Genomic DNA, 23,155 nt, shown 5'->3' with positions numbered 1-23,155 from the left:
GCAGGCTCAGTAGTTGTGGCGCACGGGCTTAGTTGCTCCGCGGCATGTGGGATCTTCCCGGACCAGGGATCAAACCTGTGCCCCCTGCCTTGGCAGGCAGATTCTTAACCACTGCGCCACCAGGGAAGCCCTATCAGGTCTTTCTTGGTACTAGACTACTCTCCTTTGGTCTTTCTTTGCTGATCAGTTCCTGAAAGGAGTGGCTCTTGAGCGTGACTAGATGAAAAGCTGCAGTTGAAAGAAATTATCCTCAAAAGATTATCTGTGACTTCATCTACATGGTTTCTAAATCTTTAGTATATATATACACATAAATCCTGGGCAGTTTGGGTTTTTTCCTGACATGATTCTTAAACATTCTTTGCTGGTGGATGGAGACTGAAGGCTGGCTACACAGGCTCCTGAGAGCCGAGCTAGCAAATCACCTAGGTTCCCAGCAACACGAAGAGCTTCTCCAACAGCCAAGGAGCCTGAGCACCTGTGCAACGTGAATGAGGCTGGGGATCTTTCAGAAAACAAGCTGCATAATGTACGTCACAAAACTCTAACAGAAGAGTCATCATATGCTGGAACATGGTAGAAACCAAAAATATTTCTGAGGGAGTACCAAGGGTCAAATGAGTTTTGAACCAGTAAAGTTATACACTGCTTTTCAAAACCCAGCTAAGACCAACACATTGTAGGTGTTGGTATGAGCATATGGTAAAGCCATACCTGACGCACACCAAGCCCAAAACAAACCAACACCCACCAATTAGAAAATACTGGTGCTCTAATTTTCATTAGTAGTATTTGGAACCCAGGCTTTGAGAATTTTTCTATGGTACCATGGAAAGGCAGCTGAACTAAGTCCCTCTTGAACAGAAATACAGTTATTCCATTTAACACGAGAGTAAGCTAGACACAACAATCTGGAAATTCGTATCTGTAACTATCTGCAAAGGGCCAATTTCCACGTGTGAACCGTAACGTATACTTTCTAAGCAAGCCAAGTTTGAGAGACACGCATTGCCTGAGGCGCTCCCCTCCCCTCTCTCGTTTTACCTGTGCAGCAGAGAACGGAGAGCTCCGTTTTGCTCCTTGAAGTCAAGAAGGTCAACGGTGTGAGAATCTCACTTTTGAAAGGTTAAATGAAATTTGTTCTGGTTCAGTGTCTTACTCTACTACAAGACAGTACACCTCTAGATGACTGGAGTTAGACCTGAAGTTGAATTTTTCCTAAAGACCCAAGGTTAGAGAAATCAATCTGAGAAAGGAATTCTACCGTTTCGGCACAAGCAGTTTTCTGTTTTTACCCACTTGTTTTCAGATATTTGACAACTCCTATGGCATGTCTTGAGCATTTCAAAAAACCTCCAATTTTCCCTTCAGAGGAGGCGAACCGTATCAGAAGCCGCCAAAACCCCAGGCGCCCCTTCAGTGGCCGCGCTGGTCCTTGGCTGGGCAGCTGTAATCAGCTTTCTGGACTCATGTCCCTGCCAGCCCTGTGGCCTGGCTTAGCTTGTGAGGCTCACGCCCAGGGCTCTGGAGGCATCCTACTGAAAGAGGGACTGCAGTGAGGATGGCGTGCAACTTGCTACTCATCAACGGCTGTCTTACCGTATGTGATGAGCAGAATTCTGGACCAGGGTCCCCAAGGATGATCACAGTCCTGATGCTGCTATTTGTAACCCGGGAAAGTCACTTGATAGCACCAGTCTCTCAGAGTAGCATGACTCATTCAATAACTTTTTACTGAGCAACGACCAGGTTAGGTACAATACCGGGTGCTGGGCCTTGGAGGACTTAAGAGCCTAGTGTCCTTTCCTTGCTTTTAGCCACTTCCTCAAGCTGCCCTTATCAGTGTCCCTTCCTAAAGCTGACTTTGGGGCCACATTCACCAACACTGAAAAGGAAACTCCCATGTTGGCAAAGTGCAGGGAGGGCCAGGAGCAAGGACAGCACGGAGCGGTATCGTTCTGACTTGGGGGGGCGGGGGGGAGAGCGGCGAGACAACGGAAGCTTCCAGATGGATGCCTCGGAAAGACGGGGCAGCGAGGCCCCAGCCCAGGGCTGAATCTCAGGGTGGGAGCGGAGCACGCGGAGGAACCCGACCGAGCCATGTCATCCACTGTTACCTCAGAACAGAATAATGAACGTTAACAGCGAGTGCTCTTGAGGCACTAAGCACTGGAGATGCATCATCCCATGTAGTCTTTCTTATGACCTGATGTGCCAGGTACTATCACTATCGTTGTCTTATCAGCTACAAAACGGTGGCTTCGAGAAGTTACTAAACCGCTAGACGACTAGAAAAGAACTCTGACCAGGTGTTCGAGTACAAAACCTCACAGTCTATCGCGAGGCTAGCAGGGGCTGCTCTGAAAACTGATACAAGCAAGTGCTAAGCTTTCCGAACAGGAGGAAAGAACAGGCAAGGGCACTGGCTACGACAGCCTCCACCTCTGACAAAAAGCTCTCGGAGGAGGAATATATGCACATGTGGGGAATGACATGGGCAAGAGACAGGCTATGGCCCGAGCTCAGGCCCTGCAGAAAGATCTGAGGCCAGTGTTCCCTGTGGTCAGGGCACCTGAGAATTTGGTGTGGGTTCCCTCCTAGTTCCTCAAGATCACGCTCTAGTTCTGCGCCTCCCCAAATAGGGTCCATGCAATAAGGTTAAGATTAAACAAAACAAAAGATAAAGAGGTGTTGTGATAAATATAGAGAGTACAAGGAACGTTGGTTATTCTATGAAGGTTAAAAGTCAGGTGGCATATAAGGCTGTACCTGATCCAATTTGCTTATTGGAACTCCTTTTTTTTTTTTTTGAAACAGTTCAAGTTTAATTTGTTGATATATGGTTTGTGGTCTATACTTAGACAAACACTAAGTTCTACAACATGCTGGAACTCCTTTATAACAACTAATATTCATACCATGTTAACGCTGTTTGTGTAGAACGCGTAGCTGGCACATTTTAGGGGACTAGATTTGACCTGTTATTCCCTTAGATTTGTACAATAATACATTTACTTATAATAAGATTCTACTTCTTAGTTTTTCTGTAGAACACACCATGGGGTTGCAGTAAAATGTTATACCTGACTGAAAATCAGCTTGGTGGATATTCATACTTAAGAAAAAACAGCCATTCGCTAATAAAAACACACCAATCCTCCATCAATGGGCCCTGGTATTAGAATACCGCATTTAAAAAAAGCAACTGGTGTCCGTGGTGTTCATTTATGCTAAACTTCCCTATCAAATGGTGTGGAGCAAAAAGAAATACTAATTCTTTTGTTTTGTCTTAACAAGATTTAAGATGAGTTCTACGGATTCCTAAAGAAATGATCCTTCTTCAAGCACCGCTGGGCAGCATGGATTGCACTGCCTGGGATGCTGAATGGGTGGGATGGATATCTACTGCTTCTTTGCATGCCTTTTGTACCACTTATAATTATGCTGTTAAGAGTCTTTACAAAAAAGAAACCCAATTTATTCTTTTTAAATGTTCTAAATATAAATGCAGAGGCAAGGAGATAAACAATAATTCCACTGGTGCTTAGAGTTTAAACTATTTGAACTAATGTACCTGTGAGACTACTGCATATTGCAACCTACAACCTAAAAACTATCAGCCCACATCACCACAGGTAAGAAATGAGAAATTTTGAGGGTTATTGAACACCAAATATTTGCAGCTGAACAAGATAGAGTTACTGAACATCATTGCATGGCTCTAAAACCCTCAGATCTGCCCGCACAAGATAGCTGTCATGAAGTACTGCTACATTTGAAAGGCAAAAGGCAATGGAAGTAAGAGTGGCTCTATAAGTAAATTACACAGGTGGGGGTGGGGATGGGGGCGGCGATGTGGTGAGAGGCTGCTTCATCTTTAATTATTAGATTTATTTACTAATTGAGCTCTGTGTATTCCTAAAGAAATGGTCCTCCTTCAAGCACTGTTGGACACCATGGATTCTGTTGCCTGTGAGGCTGAGTGGGTGTGAATTTTGGTGGAGCAAATATATTAACCAATACTTCACCCTGCCCTCCCTGCACTTTTAAGGTCCTGTCCTCAGATTCAACTTCTGGCTTAACAACATTATGTTTGGTGGTTGTTATTAATTTTGTTTTTAAGGAATGCATATCCATTCCAAACTTAACAAGCATCATTTTCTTTTTTTTTTTTGCAAGGGTGAAAAAACAAAATTAACGTGGCTTTTTCATATACCACAAAACATCCCACTCCACTTCCTGGATGTGTGCTGTCTTCTAGAGGGACTCACAGTATCGTTGGCCAAATGCTCCCTTCTTTACTAGGTGCTCACACACATGAGCATAAGAAAGTCTGCATCATGAGGCAAGTGACACTGGACACTATTTTTGGAATTCCTCAAAAAAGTGGGTCCAAAAGAGATTTTTAAAATGTGACTTATACCACAATTAATATACTGAGAAAGAAATGGGAAAAATACAGGGAGAGAGCAGGAGTATGAGAGGAAGAACAGCTAGGCATCCACTCTCTGCCACCTTGTGTAGTAGGAGTGAGACTCTCGTGTCAGGACAATGAGAGTACGTTTCTGCACGATGTGATTTTGCATCTTAATAAAAATATTTCTGGCCAATGCCTCTTTGCCTGACACTTGGTTTGGCGAGAAAACAAATTAAGGCTATGAACTTGGAGATGGGCATATACTGAAACCAACAGTAATCAGTGACATAAAATAAAGACAGGGTAACAAAGGGCTATATTAATGCTTTCATGACCTTAAATTAATGTGGAGTCTTGTGTTAGCCTGAGAATCTTGTGAACCACTAATAAACCTTCTGCCAATATGATAGCAGTGCGAAAAAGAATTTAAAGAAAAAACAAGAAAGTATATTACTAAACATTAAAATGCATACACTACTGAGAGCAAACGGCTGGAGCAGAGATCACAGATGAGACACCAAAGAAAGCACAGGTCCTGTCCTCAGAAAGCTTATGTCAGGAAAATTTTGAGACTGTAAAACCAATAGCAAATCTCTAAGGAATTCAATCACCTATTTCTGGTCCTAGCAACTAATCAATGTTATCATATGCATAGCACTGATTAGCTGTTAACTGTTAATTTTTCTAGATGCAGGGCCAGCAATACCTCTGTTTAAAAATCATAGTGAAGTGCCCCAAGTAACGCTCCTTTACAAGTCGCTGGAAACACTACAAGGCTGGTGAGAAATACATTTCGCCCCACTGGAACACTCTAAAACCTGCATAAGCCATCAATGGGAACTGAGGAGGATATTTCAGTTGACTATCCACCTTTAGAAACCAATGGCTCTTTAAGTATTAAAATGAGGGTTTAATGTACATTATAACTAATAGTACTTGAGATGAAAGTAAATGACCCACTACCCCCCTCCCAGGTACCAAGAGGGGTCAGATTTCCCATTTATCAGCAAGTCTTCAGGGTAGGCAGCATCTCAATCTCACATTCTCTTCTGCGGCTGCTTCATGGATGGCTGAGGGGAACACTTCAAAAATGAACCAGCTAAACAAACTTCCCAGCAGCACTTGACAGAGCTACACCTATTCTTCCCATTTCCAAAGCAGTGGAGAATTAATTACCAGTTCTATGGATCTATTGTAAGTATAATAGACTAAAGAGCTATCACAGACACATTTATTGTAAAAGCACAATCCCAAGAGTGTCTACTGGAGGGCCAAAACGATTAACACAAATGCTTTGTCAGATCAAAGATAAAACCTGCACCGCCCAATTGAGGAATGAATTAGAACAGTGGGTTATCTTTCAAATTAACCAGGGCAGTTAGTGAGGAAAATTTCATGAAAGTGTAATTCTTAGCCTTTGTGAATCCACACAGCAGGCATTCTGCCAGCTGACAAGATGATGAAATTTTCATGCTTAAAAAAAGCCCTCTTCATTTCCCAATTTAGATTAGCTAGTGTTTCTCTCCGTGTGTGTGTGTGTGTGTGTGTGTGTGTGTGTGTGTGTCTATTTGCTCTTCTGAAGCAGAATTTAAGGGGAGGGGAAACACATATCAATTTTTCACTGTAAAATTGAGACTTTTAAAAACATCCTTAAAAGCTTAGAGATATAGTCTTTAAACTGGCTTTTTATGATTTTCAAAAAAATACCAGTTCAATTTTAACTTTGTATAGAGGAACCAATTAGGACAGGGGCATGAAATCAACTCTGAATTAGAGCTTTCTGTGCTGCCTCAAAGTCTTCCAATGCTTCATCAAATCTCGAGATAAAGCATTAGAGTTGTTTTCCTCCTAAGGAAATTAATATATTACTTGAAATATCCTTGCTTGGTGCTTCTTGTATTTCTATGTATACAGAAATTTAAATGTTCTATGAAACAAGAATCCGAAGGATACAATCATTGCTATATGGTGAGAGAAAAAAGCATTTCCCCTGCTATTAAAGGAGCCAATATTAAAACACTATGATACAGACTGATTCTCAGATATATAAAAATTTTAATGTTTGCTGCATCACATTTATTCAGTCAGCGCTATTTATTCACCACAGAATATAACAGAAGATGTGGTATATTTTTTGAAGAGTGATTAAGAACTATACTTTGTTACCCTAAACTTGGGCCCTTTTGTTCTTGACAGTCAGATTTCTTGGTGATCTAGAACTGTGTTCCTTGGCAGGTTACAGTGTTTGGTCAAGTACCTTATACTCCTCCACTGTCTTACAAAAGCTCCCTCCTTATGGAGATGCCTCCTTTCTCAACGTAGGTTGTTCTTCCCTGCAGTGATTCTAAAACTAAAATGAAAAAATATGGAGACTCTTGTTCTCAGTCCACTAACAACTTTATGTCCAGTGGGGAGCATTTTTTAACTTGCAGAATAGGAGGGAACTCTTTTGGTCATTAGCTTCAGAGAACAGTCACTTAATCTCAGTACTTAGTACCAACATCCTTATCTCCAGTACACTTGGTGTATTAATCTCCAGCTGGTATATCACACTGAACTAACTGTAATCAGGATCACTTGAGGCACGATAACAAAAGAAACTCAACACCATATCCCTCCACTGGCAAAGTTCACTTAAGTCTGGGGTCAGGAAGAAAGAGAACACTCTACCAATAAAGTATAACTTGGAGGTGCATGAGCTTTCTCTATAAAAGCTCTGATCTTGAGAATATTTGAAACATTTGTTCATCGTGGGGCCATGAAAAGAACGAATAATGGATTTCTTTCTCTCCCAGACAATCACATATGCCTAAGGTCAGAAAGTAGAGAAACAAGTTCTTAATTTTGAGGACAATCATATCATTCTTCAAGTGTAGGAATGACATTTGGGTATTTTAATTAGAAATTCCTTAGGAAAGTCAATCAAGTGGGCAGTTAACGACAGGAAAACTAACTTGCTGTTAGTGAGATGGTTGGCAGACAATTAAAACAAATGCTATAGAAACCTTGGGTTAAATGTCTGGATGCCTAAAACTAGGTTATTTAGCTTGAAAAATACTTATATAACCACGACCACCACACCACACACACACAGTTAGAAATCAATCTTTCAGTTAGGGCATATTTCTAACTATTCAGAAGATCATTTTTTCTGCCTAGTCTCAACTTAGTCAAAACAGATTGCCCGTTCTTAGAGAAGGAAATAGATGAGCTTCTTCCAGTATTAACATTTCCATGGTGAAGATTTTGATAGACTAAACACAGAGAGAAAACTCAGAATCCTTCCCAAGAGTCAAGCATCATGCTCTGCTCAATGAGGTCTGTAAACGAGCTGAATAGTTTTGATTTGGACTCTTCATGCTAAATAAAGGCCTAACATTTCACGTGCTGAACATTTCATCTACTGCGGAATGTGAACCCACAGATAACCTTTATTCCCATCCAACTGTTCATTAAGTACAGCACTGGATTATTCACTAAAATGTTTCAGATTTCCCAAAATGTAGCCATAATTATTATTTTAAAAATATCTTCAGACAAACCCACTTGGTTCTTTTTTCTTGACAAATACAAATTATTCTACTCCAAAATCACAAGACTAGAACTCTATGCGTTTACTCTTCATCCTAATGATCTAATACTTGATTTTCATTTAATGAGTTCGATTTTAAAGAAGATAATGCTATGTTATATGTTAACTAACATATAAGTAGAAATTATAGGATGATATTGATCAAAGTCAAGAGTCTTACCTAATAGAACCAGAGCATTTTTTGGGAAATGCCTTGCCAGCGTAACCTCTTTACCTAAGTTACAGTGAACTTCCAAGTAACAGAAATTTTGTTTAGATGACAAATGACATAATGAAACACTAAGAAAAATCAAATGGGAAATGTGGTGTTTTTTTCTTTTAATTTTAACTTTTGAAGAGAGAAAAACTAATTCATATGAAATGTGTTAAAAACCAAAACAAAAACTCTGAAAGGAGCCTTCTTTCTAATGCAGACAGCTCACTCACTGTTCTGGAATTTTTACTATATACTTATAAAAATTAGACATTCTTCTTTAAAATGCCAGACAAAAGCATTGAAATTTAAAAGATGTTTATTCTGATTTCTTTGGAAAACTGAGCTATGAAATGGTTTAGATTACCACATAAACACAAAGTGTTAGCTAGTTGGCAGTTTATTAAAATCACCACACGGGAAGGGATAGTTAGGGAGTTCGGGATTGTCATGTACACACTGCTGTATTTAAAATGGATAAACAATAAGGACCTACTGTATAGCACAGGGAACCCTGCTCAATTATGTAACAACCTAAATGGGAAAAGAATTTGAAAAAGAATAGATATATGTATATGTATAACTGAATCACTTTGCTGTACACCTGAAACTATCACAACATTGTTAATCAACTATACTCCAATATAAAATAAAAAGTTTTAAAAAAGTAAAAAAGAAATAAAATCACCACACATGATTTTACGGCTCTAGTTGCCAAAGACAGGTAATATTGATTTTTCCTCCTCTGATCGAAGATCTGAGTGACCATTTAACTTCATTTTATTTAGGCAGCAATAAACTAAAACACTTCCTGATTATATTCACATTTTTCCTTAAAAGCAAAAACTTCATTACTAAAAATACTGCTCATTAATGAGATGAAATGCCCAACAGAAAAATCAAATCATTTTCCTCCGTCTTTTCAAAATTTTACAGTTTCATACAAAAACCGTATCATTTTATTTTAAAACAAGTACCAAACCTAAGTAAGTTGCATATGTAAGACACTCATTACGGATACTTACTTCGTAGTATTTTTTAATGCAACGTCTAATGTCCATGATCAATTTGTTGCTCAGCTGTACCATAAAGGTCAGAGGCGAAGCCTTACAATCGATGTTACTGCAACGATACAAGCTGGGCTCCATATCGGTTCCCTACAGAAGTCAAGACAGACACGTACACAAAAGGTTACAAAAGGTTTCTTGTGCTTAAAAACTTACATGCTGTCCTGGTGTACAATATTTTAAATTCATTTTATTGGTAAGTTTTTGGTTTTTTTTGACATCTTTATTGGAGTATAATTGCTTTACAATGGTGTGTTAGTTTCTGTTGTATAACAAAGTTAATCAGCTGTACGTATACATATATCCCCATATCTCCTCCCTCTTACGTCTTATTGGTAAGTTTTTAATCTTATTTTCTCAACCACTTTCCTCCCAAAGATCCCCTCAGTCACCACATACCTTCTACTCTTGTCACCATCATAATGGAGTACAAAGCCAAAGGGAAAACCCTGAAATTACTTTTTTTACATTCAATACATGACAGACTATGGATAAAATAGTTTCCCCTCTGAAAATACCAGTGAAGTCGCATTACTGGAAATAAACATCCTTCCTAGAGATACTGATCAATAATTTAAATTTGCACTTAATTCATTCCAAGACAAAGCAAGAGCGTTAATGACAACAGTTTGCTCCATATTGCCAACTTAATTTTAAGAATAAAGTCTAAAAATTAAGTGTTACACCACAAAGTGATCACTTATTGTTAGCTTAGCAAATCTAAAATTTCTATAACCACTGCCCCCCAACAAATGAAATGTATTTGGGGGAGGGGAGAGGGGAGGAGTAAAAATTTGAAAAAATGAACTATTAGTAGTTGGAGAAAACGTTTTGTTTTGTTTTGTTTTAAACAAAGACAAAGCAAATGTAATATACAGGAAAACTGTTGGGGTTTCTGGAGCATTTGTTTTCCTTCTTGATACTTAAACATCTTGGTTTCCTGCTCCAATCTGGTACATAACCCTACCCCGCCACACGAAGCAATTCCAGGTGGAAGAGATTTTAGAGCTTGACATCGGCTCTTCCACAGTTAGCCCATCTGCAAGTCGTCAAGCCTCCATGCAATTAACTATCTTATTTACAGCTGTAATGAAGCAAAACTCGGATTTAGCAAGTATTGCTGATCTGTGTCTGCCTCTTCCTTGCACTTGCTTCCAAAGACTGCTTTGTTTTGATTCAAAAAAATGCAAAACATCTGCTGTTTGTCCAAATTAACTTAAAATAATTACTTTTAATTTAGATAAAGGACATATTTTCTTTCAGTTTCAAGGTTTTACATGGTTCTGCTGCCTACTCATTTGCCAACGGCTAGTACATGTATAACACTGCAGTGGAATCAAGTAGATTGGCCAAGTTTCAAGTTCTGATCCAAGGTCAATGATACATTTTTTGGCAGTACTTCTTTAGAGAAATGTCTCCCTGTGACTTTTTTAATGCCTGATATGCAAAGACAGCAGAAAAGATAATCAGAGTACCTTTGTCAAAAAGGAGGCAAGTGGGATGTGTAAAGATAAACAAAAACTTTTCAAAAACACTTAGTTCCCATTAACTTGATTTAAGATAAAGGAAAATACTGCTCTAAGTCTTAATAAATTGGGCTGGGAGTGGAGAAATACAGGTTACTAATTAAGGAATTACAATAAAAATACTTTAAGATAATTCAGAATTTTCAAGAGATTCCATTTAAAAAACCAAGGCCAAGCATTCTAGGAAGCCAAAAACAATACTCAAGCATACTCTATTAAGAGGTTTCAAGCAGAAATAAGTAAGTTGTGAAGGCAGAATTCATATGATGCTAAAATTCTTTAAACACATAAAAACCTGTGTTTTCTTTTTCCTTTTTATACACATAGTAGAGAGAAAATGGACTTTATACTAGTTCACTCACAAAACAAACAAACAAAAGAAACAAAAGCAACTAACCGAACCATCGAAGACACTATCATAAATATTCTCGGTTCCACATATAGGGCATGGACATTTGAACCTTTCACAGTCCCTGTATTTCTCTTCATCCGTGAGCTGTGCTGGGCCACCAAGGAGAGCATCATTCTCTTCATCTTTGTGATAATGATGAACTCTAAATTGGGTGGGGTCAAGTCCTATTAAGGTTAAAGAAAAAATAAATTCAGAAAGGTACAATTATTTAAATTCCCTTCTCCAAAAATACTCCAAAGAAGAGAAATCAGAAAAGAATTACTTCAAATTCATGCACATACTACACAACCATTTGAACTCAAGATAGAGGCTCATATCACCAAGACAAATGACTTCTTTTTTTAAGGAGATTATAAACAAAACAAGTAAACTGCACCAAAACAATGCAGAAACATTCCACTGGACATTTGCGTTTGGAAGCAACTACTTCTATAGGATGGTTTTACTATTTTCTTAAAGTTACGATGAAAATCTCAAAAAAATGTGCACTGTTAAAATCTCCTAAAATCAAAGTATCACCATTAAAACTGAAAATAGAGAATAAAAATCCCATTACGGAAAACAAGTTCACTGCTATTACAACTCCTTCAAGTGCAGACACCACTGCTAACCCTGATCTCAATGCAGTGGTCGATTCCATCTTGGCTCAGTAGTTAACAGCATGTAGGTTGCAATCTAATTCAGTGGTTAAAATTCAGTAGCAGCATCTGAGTCAAAACTCAACATGGTTTTTTTGGTGTTCTGAATTCAGAAATTTAAAATATGTGCAAAAACAATGAATCTACAAATTCTATAGGCCAAAATGTCCCCGACGATACTGAAGCCAAATATACCTTCTATATTTCAATCAAAACAACACAAGAAATCAATCGATGCATAGTTTACACTATCTTGTTTCCCCAAACTATTTGAGAAAAGAAATGATTGTAAGGCCAACCAATTTAACTTGCCTTTGACCAAAGCACATATGTCAAAATGTACTATTTGGATTTACACTTAAAGATAATTATTCCACACTATATCTTATAACATTTCCTTGAAAGCATTCCTTAGCAATCCCAAAGAATTCTAGGCTTCTGAGTAATCTAAAGAAAGCTATCATTTGTTTTAGTATAAAGGTAAATAAGTAATATAAAATAGTCACTGAGCAAAAAAGTTCAAATACCAAAAACATCTAAAAATTATTGTAACTCTATCAACAGCTTGCATAGTTAGATAATCTAACAGATGTATTCAGAATTCAGTGACAAGATCCTAAATCCTATCTGGTCAATTGTCAAGTGACATCTCTTTAATTATAAAAGACTTAGGGCTGACTGACACAGTGGAAAGGTGCTGAACAAAGAATGAAAAGACTGAGACTTGGAGTCTTGGTTTTCTCACCTGCAAGATGGAGCTACTACCACCACCATGCACTTCTGAAGTTTAAATCGGATGTTAGGGACAAATCGTTTTCAATGGTGCCTATCACTGGTAAGCACCCAATAAATGCCACGTGAATGAAAAAATAAAATAGTGGATGAACATCATTTAATATTCATTCAAAATTACACATTTGGAAAAACATATGAAACGCACGTTCATGTTGCACAGCAAGTTAATAGCTGCTCTTTGTAGTAATTAATCAAAGTGAGTATTTCCCAACATGATAGTGTATAATAAAAACAAAGACTACACATTCAAAACAAATTGAAAAACTGTTCTTGGTTACTGTAACATAGGTCACTTGGCCCCAAGACTCACTATACATTTTTATTTTACAAGTTACCTATAGCTTAAGAGCAACAGCAAGTTAGTGAAGTGTGGGGGAATATACACCCTCTCATTTAAAGACAAGGAGGGGCAGAGGAATAAGAGAGACCACGCCCACGCCTGTGAACGGTGCCATTTCTTCTCTGTAGTGAAGGGCAACTGCTGCAAATTCCTGAACCTCTAGCTGTGAATCCAACTGTATTCACATAATGTCTTGCTTTATTCACGTTTATGAGAAAGCAGCTCCACCTTTTCTCTGATGGTATAATTATTCATCAATTCCCCAGGCCAATACTATTCAAAAAGTAAGGAAAAAGAAAAATAATAAGTGTTTTCTGAAAGACAAGCTTCTTTCACAACCTAAATATCAAGGAACAAAACAAAGCTGGCTTTGCACATAGACAAAACTGGATGGGCTCTAACAAGGAAGCAATGAAATCTCTTTCTAGGCCTCCCCACCAGCCATGCCAACTGAGTGCACCTGAGGCTTGGGGAGGCCTGCCTGCTGAGCACACCACAACTGGACATGGGCTGACTTGCTACTTACGGAGAAGAGCCCAGCAAGTGACCAAGAGTTATGAAAAATTATCAGGCCTTATGAAATGCCTACTTTAAATGTCCATTTCCACAATCCTTATCTGCCCATGGCAGTAACAAAAACAAATGGCCTACTTAATTACTTCAGATTTATTCACAAGCTGATTTTTTTTCAAGAGAAGGGACTTCACCTCAGAACTCTTGGCCATAAGTCAATGGTAAATTTTTTAAATATAAAGGGAGAAGACGGTGTAATTACCTTAAAATATTAGGTATATAACGATCCTTGTACAAGAAGTTACTTGGATACAAAAATATCACAAAAAAGTGATTTTCTTGGGAGGACAATTATAAGTTCAACAGGCAAATCACAGGGGACTAAGTTAAATCTTTTTAAGAAAACATATAATTAGTCATGTTAAAAAGTATGGATCATTGCTAATGGAATCCTTTTTTAAGGTCAAAATCCATGCTTAAACCCCAAACTTATTCAACATATAAATTAATTTTTCCAAATCCGCACAAAATTGGCGATAAGCAGCTTATTTCGAAGTTTCGGGAAACTTAACAAAAGTTTTACTGCTTAAACCATAACTCGTTAAGGCTGGAGCGAAACAACAGGGAAAAAGTATCTGGTGCTGCCACCTAGAGGTAGATTCTGAATTTTAAAATGTACAAAACAGCTGCTACATAGAACTCCATTCATAGTTACTGTCCCTCCAAAATGAAGCACTATTGTCAGAAACGACATTAAAGCAAAATCTTTATAATCACAGTTTCCATACATGCATATACAGTGCATAATCAATATTAAACTGCACACCATACAGTAAGTAACCACAGTAGTCTTTGAGCGAGCAAGAGATACAAAACTGAATTCCAAGTTCCTTATCTCTTCTAATGAGAGCTTTCTCTGAACAACTGGCCTAAAGAAACAAACTTTATGCCCCAGCTGAAAAGAGATCTTCCACTTCTACTAGACTAGCTTTTGACAGATGACTTCAATCATTTGGTCCAGCACAGAGTAAAAGGAGGAACAGCCTCCTTAGGCTTGGCACCAGTTACGTGGGGGAAGAGCAGGAGTGGAAATGATGTGCACTTTAATTCAATCCTGTGGCTTGTCATGACCCAGCCACACCATTTTGCTTGGGCTGCAATGGAGGGGTGGGGGAGGGCAACAACGACGAGACGGGACAGAGGGGCAGCGGAACGAAATTAAAATACTGTCATTTATAATTAGAAAACTTACAGGATCTCACATTATTTTGGCAACAGGATCAAAGCTCTCATGTTTCAAGAAGTATTTATAGAAAGTAACATCACAGGCACTGGAGGGGATGAGTTCAGCAGTGCCGTTTTATACTGAAGATCGCCACATTCTTATCACACACACCTCCAATGTAACACTTAGCACAGAATTATTTTTTTTACCACTGTATTTTCTAACAATTGTAAACTATCTGTTTTTAGAATGTTCACTTGCTTCCATTTCCAAGGAGTATTTAAAATACTCCAAACTCAAAGCATTAGGTTTAGAGGCTGATGCATTTGACTAAATAATCTTCTTCCTCCAAAAGACAAGGTCTCTATTAGTGCAACTGCAAATAACTACAGTAAAGTCAATTACATGTGTTCATACAACTGGGGAAGAGGGAAAAATCCATATGAATGAAACTCCAAATGAGTAGAGTAACTGGTATTCCCAAGCAGTTGTCTGTAATATGAATCACTTAAACTACTAGGGAAGCTAATTAATGAAGTCCTACTGTGAATATTTTTTTCTAAAAATTTCTTCTAGGAAATGAATCCTTTCCACGAATCCAAGCTTTCATATAGCTGGACTTCTTAGAGAACAATACACAAACTGAAAACTTAGTAGGATTAAAGAAAAAATATTTAATGAATTTTTAAAAGGTGACTGCTACATCCATAAAAAGCCTTGTATAAGAAAGTTCATAGCAGCTTTATTCATAATAACCATAAACTGGAAACAATCTGATGTCCATCAACAGGAGGATGAATAAACAAACTGGTATAATCTACCATGGAACACTACTCTGCAATGAAAAAGACAGAATACTGACATGCAACAAGATGGATGAATCTCAAATATACGCTAAGTGAAAGAAGCTGAACACAAAAAGTATATACCAGAGGAGATTATTTATATAAAATTCTAGCATAGGCAAAACTAAACTATGGTTCTAGAAATCAGATGAGTGGCTGCTTTTGTGAGGGGGAGGGTATGGACTGGGGAGAGTACAAGGGAACTCTCTAGGCAATGGAAATATTGTTTTGATAAACTGTTTGCATGCTACTCTTAACACTGTACATTTCATGGTACATAACTTATACTTGAAAACAAAAACATCCCAAATAGAAGATGTTTGTGATATATATTAAAAACATTCCAAATAGAAGATGTTTGTGATATATATTTCCAAAGAACTCATTTAGAATATAAAAGGAATGCCTGTGAATCAATAAGAAAAAGACAACTCAACAGGAAAGCACAAAAAGACTTGGACAGCTCACAAAAGAAGACATTCAAATGGCCAATAAGCATAAGAACAGGTGCTAAACTTTATTAGTCATCAAAGAAACACAAATTAAAACCACAACATTATGCCACCACATAAAATGAAGAAGAGAGGAAACACCAAGTATTGGTAAGAATGTCGAGCACTCAAACACTGCTAGTAGCGGGTCTAAATTAGTAGGACCACTTTGGAAAATTGGTAATATCTACTAAAGCTGAACATACATGTCCCCTATGACCTAGCAGTTCTCCATCTAAGTATATACCCAACAGAAATATATACAATTGTTCAACAAAAGACATGTGCAAGAATGCCCAAAGCAGCACTATTCATAAACACCCAGAGTGGAAAGAACCCATAGGTAGGTAGGTAAGTCACACAGTGTGGTATATTCATACTAGACAGAAATGAATTACGACCACATGGACCCATCTCACAAACATATTGAACCAAAGTAGCCACACATAAAGAGTAAAGACATAATTTATACAGCATCAAAATATAAGAAAACCTCATCTATGATGTTAGAAGTCATGATAGTAATTTTCTGGTGGGGCATGGAGGATAATTTCTAGAAGGAAATACGAGGGAGCTTCTGAGAATGTAGTAATATACTGTTTCTTGAGCTCAGGACTGACTACACTGGTATGTGTTTACTTCAGGAAAATTCCTCAAGCTGTTCAGTTAGGCTTTTGCATACTTTTCTGTATGTATGTTATACAAGAAATTCACACTGATTTCTCATACCATATACAAAAATAAATTCAAAATGGATTAAAGACTTAAATGTAAGACCTGAAACCACAGAACTCCCAGAAAAAACATAAGTACATTCTTTGACATTGGTCTTAGCAATATTTTTCTGGATATGTCTTCTCAGGCAAGGGAAACAAAAGCAAAAATAAACAAACAGGACCACATCAAACTAAAAAGCATTTGCACAGGGAAAGAAACTATCAACAAAATGAAAAGGCAGCCCACTTAAATGGGAGAAGATACCTGCAAATAACATATCCGATAAGGAGTTAATATCCAAAATATACAAAGAACTCATACAACTCAACACCAAAAAGACAAACAACCTGATTAGAAAAATGGGCAGAGAATGTGAATAGACATTTCTCCAAAGAAGACCAACAGATGGCCAACAGGCACATGAAAAGATGCTCAACTTCACTAATCATCAGGGAAATGCAAATCAAAACCACAGTGAGATATTGCCTCACACCTGTCAGAATGGCTATCATCAAGAAGACAAGTAACAAGTGTTATCAAGGATGTAGAGTAAAGGGAACCCTTGTGCACTGTTGGTGGGATTCTACGTTTTTACAACCACTATAGAAAACAGTATTGAGGTTCCTCAAAAAATTAAAAATAGAACTGCCATACAATCCATACAGTTTCGCTTCTAGGTGTTTACCAGGAAAAAAACAAAACACTAACTCAAAAAGATTCATGTACTGCAATGTTCATTGCAGCATTATTTACAATAGCCAAGATATAGAAGCGACCTAAGGGCACATCAATAGATGAATGGATAAAGATGATGTGGTGTACACACACACACACGAATATTACTTAGCCATAAAAAATTGAAAGCTTGCCATTTTTGATATGGATGGATCTAGAGGGTATTATGCCAAGTGAAATAAGTCAGAGAAAGACGAATACCACATGATCTCACTGTATGTGGAATCTAAAAGCCAAAACAAAAGGAAAACAGAGTCACAGATACAGAGAGCAAATGGGTGACTGCCAAAAGGGAGAGGGAGTCAGGTGGGGAGGGGATAGGCAAAGGGGATTAAGAGGTAGAAAGCTCCAGTTACATAATAAATAAATCACGGGGATGTAATATACAGCATAACGAATATGGTCAATAATACTGTAATAACTTTGTATGGGGACAGAGGGTTATTAGACTTACTGTGGTGATCATCTCATAATGTTTGCAAATGTCAAATCACTACACAGTACACCTAGAACTAACATAATATTGTACATCAACTATATTTCAATTAAAGAAAAAGAAAATTCACACTGAAGAAGGTAGGAAAAGTAAGTACTAAGTATCTCTCATGATATATCTCTGAGTTTGTTTCAAAATGTGTTAGATTGCAACCAGACATTATGTACCTCCTCACAGATGTACACACCATTACCTAGGAAGTCAGATTAGCAAAAACTAAAATAAACTGGACTGAAATATGGGCAGCTCTTTAGATCTAACTACCATTTTACAGGAAATAGATGGGACAGAGGGATGTGTTAAAGGATACCACTAGGATGCAATTGGCAAACTCCAGAATAAGGGACATTCCACATGACAAAAATCACCAGTTTCCTTAAATAAATTGCAAGGATCCAAAAAAAAAGAAAAAAGAAAAAATAGAGAAGATTAACTATCATATGGACTCTGATTGGATTCCAATTCAAAGAAGGAGCTTCTTTTTAAAAGAAAAATGCATTCACAGTACGATTGGGGAAATACATTTATTGGTTATGTGATGAAATGAAGGAATTGTGGAGTTTTTTTCCTAGTGGTAATATTGCAGTTATGCTGAAAAGGGGGAAACCTTGTCTTTTAGAAATGCAAAATGAAATATTTAAAGATAAAATGATATGTTGTCTAGAATTCACTTCAAAATCATCAGAGGAGGTGAAGAAGAGGAGTAACATTGGCCATAGTTGCACATGGCTGAAGCTGGATGATGAGCATCTGGGGGTTTCTTACACAGTTCTCTCTACTATTGTACATGTTTGGAATTTTCCATAACAAAAAAGTTTAAAATACTGCAGGATCTAATTTAATGATAAACAACTGACTATACAAGTGGCAAACAACTGAAGCTGCCTTCCACCAACAACAAACCTCTCCATAATAAATGGAAATTTTCTGAGTATTTTAAAAGAAATAATATCCAAACCTTTGGGTTAAATAAACTCCCAAGAGTCTTACTGTCCTGCAAAAGATAACTCCCAAAATCTTGATGAAAAGAAAAAATTCTGCTGGACAGCACTCTCATAACCGCATGTGATTATTTGTAATGCCCTTGATGACAGCCCTGAACGTGAATTTTAACTTAATGAAACCTGTACCTCTGAACAGGAAAAAAACCTTATTTTTAGACCTGAGAAAACACAGTAACTTTATGCTGAAAAAATATTTGGAAAATAAAATGACACAAATAAAACAACAGACCAAGACTGCTTCTCTTACACAAAGGCCTCTCCTCTCCAGCTATGTTGGTAGATAAAAAAAGAAACAAACCCCGTTTTTTTCCCTTCTGATTTTGTAAAAACTGTCTTATTTTTAGGATTAAGAGTGTTTATATTTTTTCACCAAGGCGGAACCTAATATTCACCACCTTTACTCATTTCTGTCTTATTCATATGTATACATTTAACATAGTTTAAGTATCTGTGCACAATGCTGTATTCAGCTTTTCATTTGTTACGTCTTATCCATTTTTCTATAGGCTACACAATCTTGACGTCATTTTAGTATGCTTAATATGATGATCCTAAAATATTTGATCTATAATTAATAATACAATATTGTATACTTGAAAGTTCCTGCAAGTAGATCTTAAGCATTCTTACCACACTTCCCCTGCCCCAAAAGAGCTAACTATGTGCGGTGATGGATGTGTTAATTATCTCGATCTTGGTAATCATTCTACAGTATAAACGTGTATCAAATCATCACGTTGTACACTTTAAAAGCATACAATTAGGGAATTCCCTGGTGGTCCAGTGGTTAGGACTCAGCACTTCCACTGCTGGGGCCCCGGGTTCCATCCCTGGTCGGGGAACTAAGATCCCAAAAGCCGCACAGCGTGGCATGCATGCGTGCGTACATACATACATACGTACGTACATAGAATTATGTTTGCTAATTATTCCTCGATAAAGTTAAATTTTTTAAAAATTGATCTAACTTAAATAATTTGAGAAATCCCCATTTTCCTTTGGAAACTCCAAGCTTTACAAAGTCAGTTAGAAATCACTACACAAAGCAATTATTCTAAACATGCTCTGGTGTGGCTCCAAGTTCTTAGAAGTGTGCCTGCGTCAAACGAGCAGCACTACCTCGGGCCCTCAGCACAGCGAGCCAGTGACACAGAAACAAGCACCGTGTGCTCGCCTTATAGGGACTGCGGTGCAAGGCAGTGCAATGGACACCCTTCATGAGGCTCTCTGTGAATTCCCTCGTGTGCCCTGAAGAGCAGCTGGGATGGCCTGGGCTACCCCTGGAAGTCGGGGCCCTGCTGCTTATCACTGGGCTGGAAGGACAAGTGGGAGGCGGGGACAGGCAGCCACTCCCGACTCCACACTGGCCTCTGCAAGGCACGTGCCCACAATGCCTCAAACGCCTCCATTTTTGTAAACTCTTCCCGGGTGGCCCCAGCTAGAAGTGGTCTCTGCTTCCCCCAAACACTGCAACTCCTTTATTTTACCTCTTTGGGGACATGTACTTGTGCTGTCCACTAGACTTCCCCGCAACAGGGAAATCGACTCAACAGGCTGGGCTGTGATGTGAGTAAAGGAGCCATGGCTGACTCAACTTCGTATCCCTCACAGCATCCATTACACTGCTGAGCACAGCAGGTCTTCAACATTCATCTGTTCCATGGATGCATAAGTAGGTTGGGACTAAGTAGGCTGGGAGCATGAGCCATTTGATAACACGCTTGGAACGGCGCCTCCAGCCTGGAAGGGGCGGTTCTTACCCGCTGAGAAGACTTACTATCCTACACTGCATTTGGTGTGACCTTACTTCTGAAATTTTACTATGAATTATGCCATAGAAAATATTTAAGGTTTGGAAATGCTGGTCATGTACGTACATTCTTCTGAGAGCTGCATCATGAAAAAAGGCAAAGTCTTGATCAACAAAGTAATGCCTGAGGCACTTGCTGGTGGCATCATTCCACTCCCAACCACCTGTGCTTTTCCCCCACCGCCACCCCACCACCTTTTGTAGGTATATCTCCCCGGGTCTACCAAAGGCACCCCCAAATATGGCGTGGCCCGCTGCTGCACTTAATTTCTTAGAAGACATCACGGTACCCTGTCTACTGACAAAAAGTACCTTCTGTAAGGTGGGTGGTATGGGCCATTTTTTAAAAGGGGGGATTTTTACTTCCCAATCTAACTCAGGAACACACTGGGTTAAGTGTGCTGTCTTGTTCTAAGCACTACTTTCACAGATTAAGTTTTAAATTCTCATGTTCTTCAAACATCAATAATTTCTCAGGACCAATGAAAAAACTGCCCTGATAGGCAAATGCCTGATATTTTATCACTGACCATGAAGAAAGGTATTTGACAGTTATTGTACAAATCATTCCTCATCGGAGGAAAGATATTATATAATTTTAAGTAGTTATGCATAAAATATACATTTATTAAAAGATGAAATTCAGGAATGAACTTTAGAATATTCTAATCCCCAGCCTGTTTTGCTAGGTACAGAAGACTATTTGGATGTTGGAGCATACTGTGAATATTGCACCCATAGAATATAGAGAGCTTTCATTAGAACAAGAGAGAAAAAACCTATAGTCTGGAGAACAAAAGCTGAGAGTTCCAAGTTTTAGTGGCCATGTTTCCCATAGGGCTATTGTATAAGAAGAGTAATACTACATTTTTTTCTATTCACAGATGGAAAAGAGTAAAATTTAGCTTTATTTAAGCCCAACAGCAATAATCTTGCATGGGTTTCAGAAAAATGATACACATTTTACTGTGGGATAATGAGGACCATTAGTTATTAGGGAGAACAAATTATTCTCTTTCAATACAACAGACTTATTCATTCACTCATTTAATAGACTGTCCTCTCTCCTTTTCACTGAAACGACCTTCCCATACAGAACACCTGGCCATGCAACATGCCACCAGACAGACTTCAGGAGGTATCCTGACGGGGAGAAATAGAGAATTTCCAAAGTGAAGCCACAGGATAAAACCAACACTTGATGCTTGCCTTTCATTTCAAGGAAAGCAGTATAAAAGCAACAGAAAAAGAAGTAGTTGAAAAATATAGTTGCTCTCCACAAAAGAGTCTTAAAAATAAAAAATCATGAACTTAATAATTTTCCTAAATGAAATTATGCCATTATTCCTGATTTCTTTATACTAGCTAAAAGGACAAAGTAGCGAACTTCACTGAAGTTTCAACACTGTCATACATTTGATTAATCAAAGATAAAAACTACATTAAAGGCAAGAGAATTATTTTATGTCTGTGATTAGGCAGTTGGAGGGCTTGTATTTTATGTATACACTTGCAGACTTCAACTTATGTAACGGGGTCAGTTCACTAACGGCAGTTTTTTTTAATATAAAGAAAACAGATTTAGAACTTTAAAAACAAATTACAGTAATTGTGTGCCTATAGCTTGCACCTCTTAGAAACACCATGCACCCCTAACACTCCTCCCCTTACTTCCCCACCACTTCCCTATCTCCTCCCTTCTCCTCTCAAAGCACAGGCTAAGTGAGAACTGATAACAGGGGCCTCAAATCCCCTAGTGAAGAACAGCCACCCTAATTTTCACTTGGGGTAGAGGAATAAAGGACGCAGATAAAAATGCGGCTCCCAAATAGGGCAGGGGGCAAATGCCTGCAAAGATCTGCCCAGCAAGCTTCAATGTTTTCTACAGATCTTCATGGTGACTGGCACTTGCTGTTCTGCACTTCATCACTGTGGACCCTCCTATGAGGAAAGAGGGAGAGATAAAGGACTAGGAGATTTACCACGTATGTAGATAGGTATGTGGATACCGTTCGTGACGGCTGGGGCTGTGGTGGGAGGAGGCACACTGCGCAATGATGACAACTTCACATGTCTTCAGCATAAAAACTGCTGCCAAACAGCAGAAGACAAAAACGAGAAAAAGAAGGTACAAAGGGGAGTGGCAGCAGCTCCTTCAGAGCTAGAAACACAGGCCCTTCAGCAGCTCCAAGCGGCTACCTGGCACCGAGAGCTTTCAGGTGATGGGGATGTGTTGAGACCACGCACAAGCATGACGGGTCCCCTCTGTAGACTGAGCCTGGTCAGTAATAGCAAGAACACTCTGAAGATGGGGCCCGCTAGGCTACTGGCTTGGAAAA

General features: G+C 38.5%; 1 protein-coding gene across 3 annotated transcripts in view; it reads right to left on the bottom strand.

Annotated features, from left to right (window-relative positions):
* The window catches only part of POLA1 (DNA polymerase alpha 1, catalytic subunit), a 299,723-nt gene that overhangs the window by 133,966 nt on the left and 142,602 nt on the right, over positions 1-23,155 (bottom strand). For all 3 annotated transcript variants that reach the window (XM_061178523.1, XM_061178524.1, XM_061178525.1), the window contains 2 exons: positions 11,193-11,371; positions 9,228-9,359 (listed from right to left, as the gene is read on the bottom strand). In XM_061178523.1, the coding sequence (XP_061034506.1) occupies positions 9,228-9,359; positions 11,193-11,371 (311 nt within the window). The remainder of the gene's footprint in view (positions 1-9,227; positions 9,360-11,192; positions 11,372-23,155) is intronic.

Source organism: Eubalaena glacialis, chromosome X (assembly GCF_028564815.1).
Source record: "Eubalaena glacialis isolate mEubGla1 chromosome X, mEubGla1.1.hap2.+ XY, whole genome shotgun sequence".
NCBI lineage: Eukaryota > Metazoa > Chordata > Mammalia > Artiodactyla > Balaenidae > Eubalaena > Eubalaena glacialis.
The sequence above is the reverse complement of the archived record's forward strand: the minus strand, read 5'-3'. Positions and strand labels throughout refer to the sequence as shown.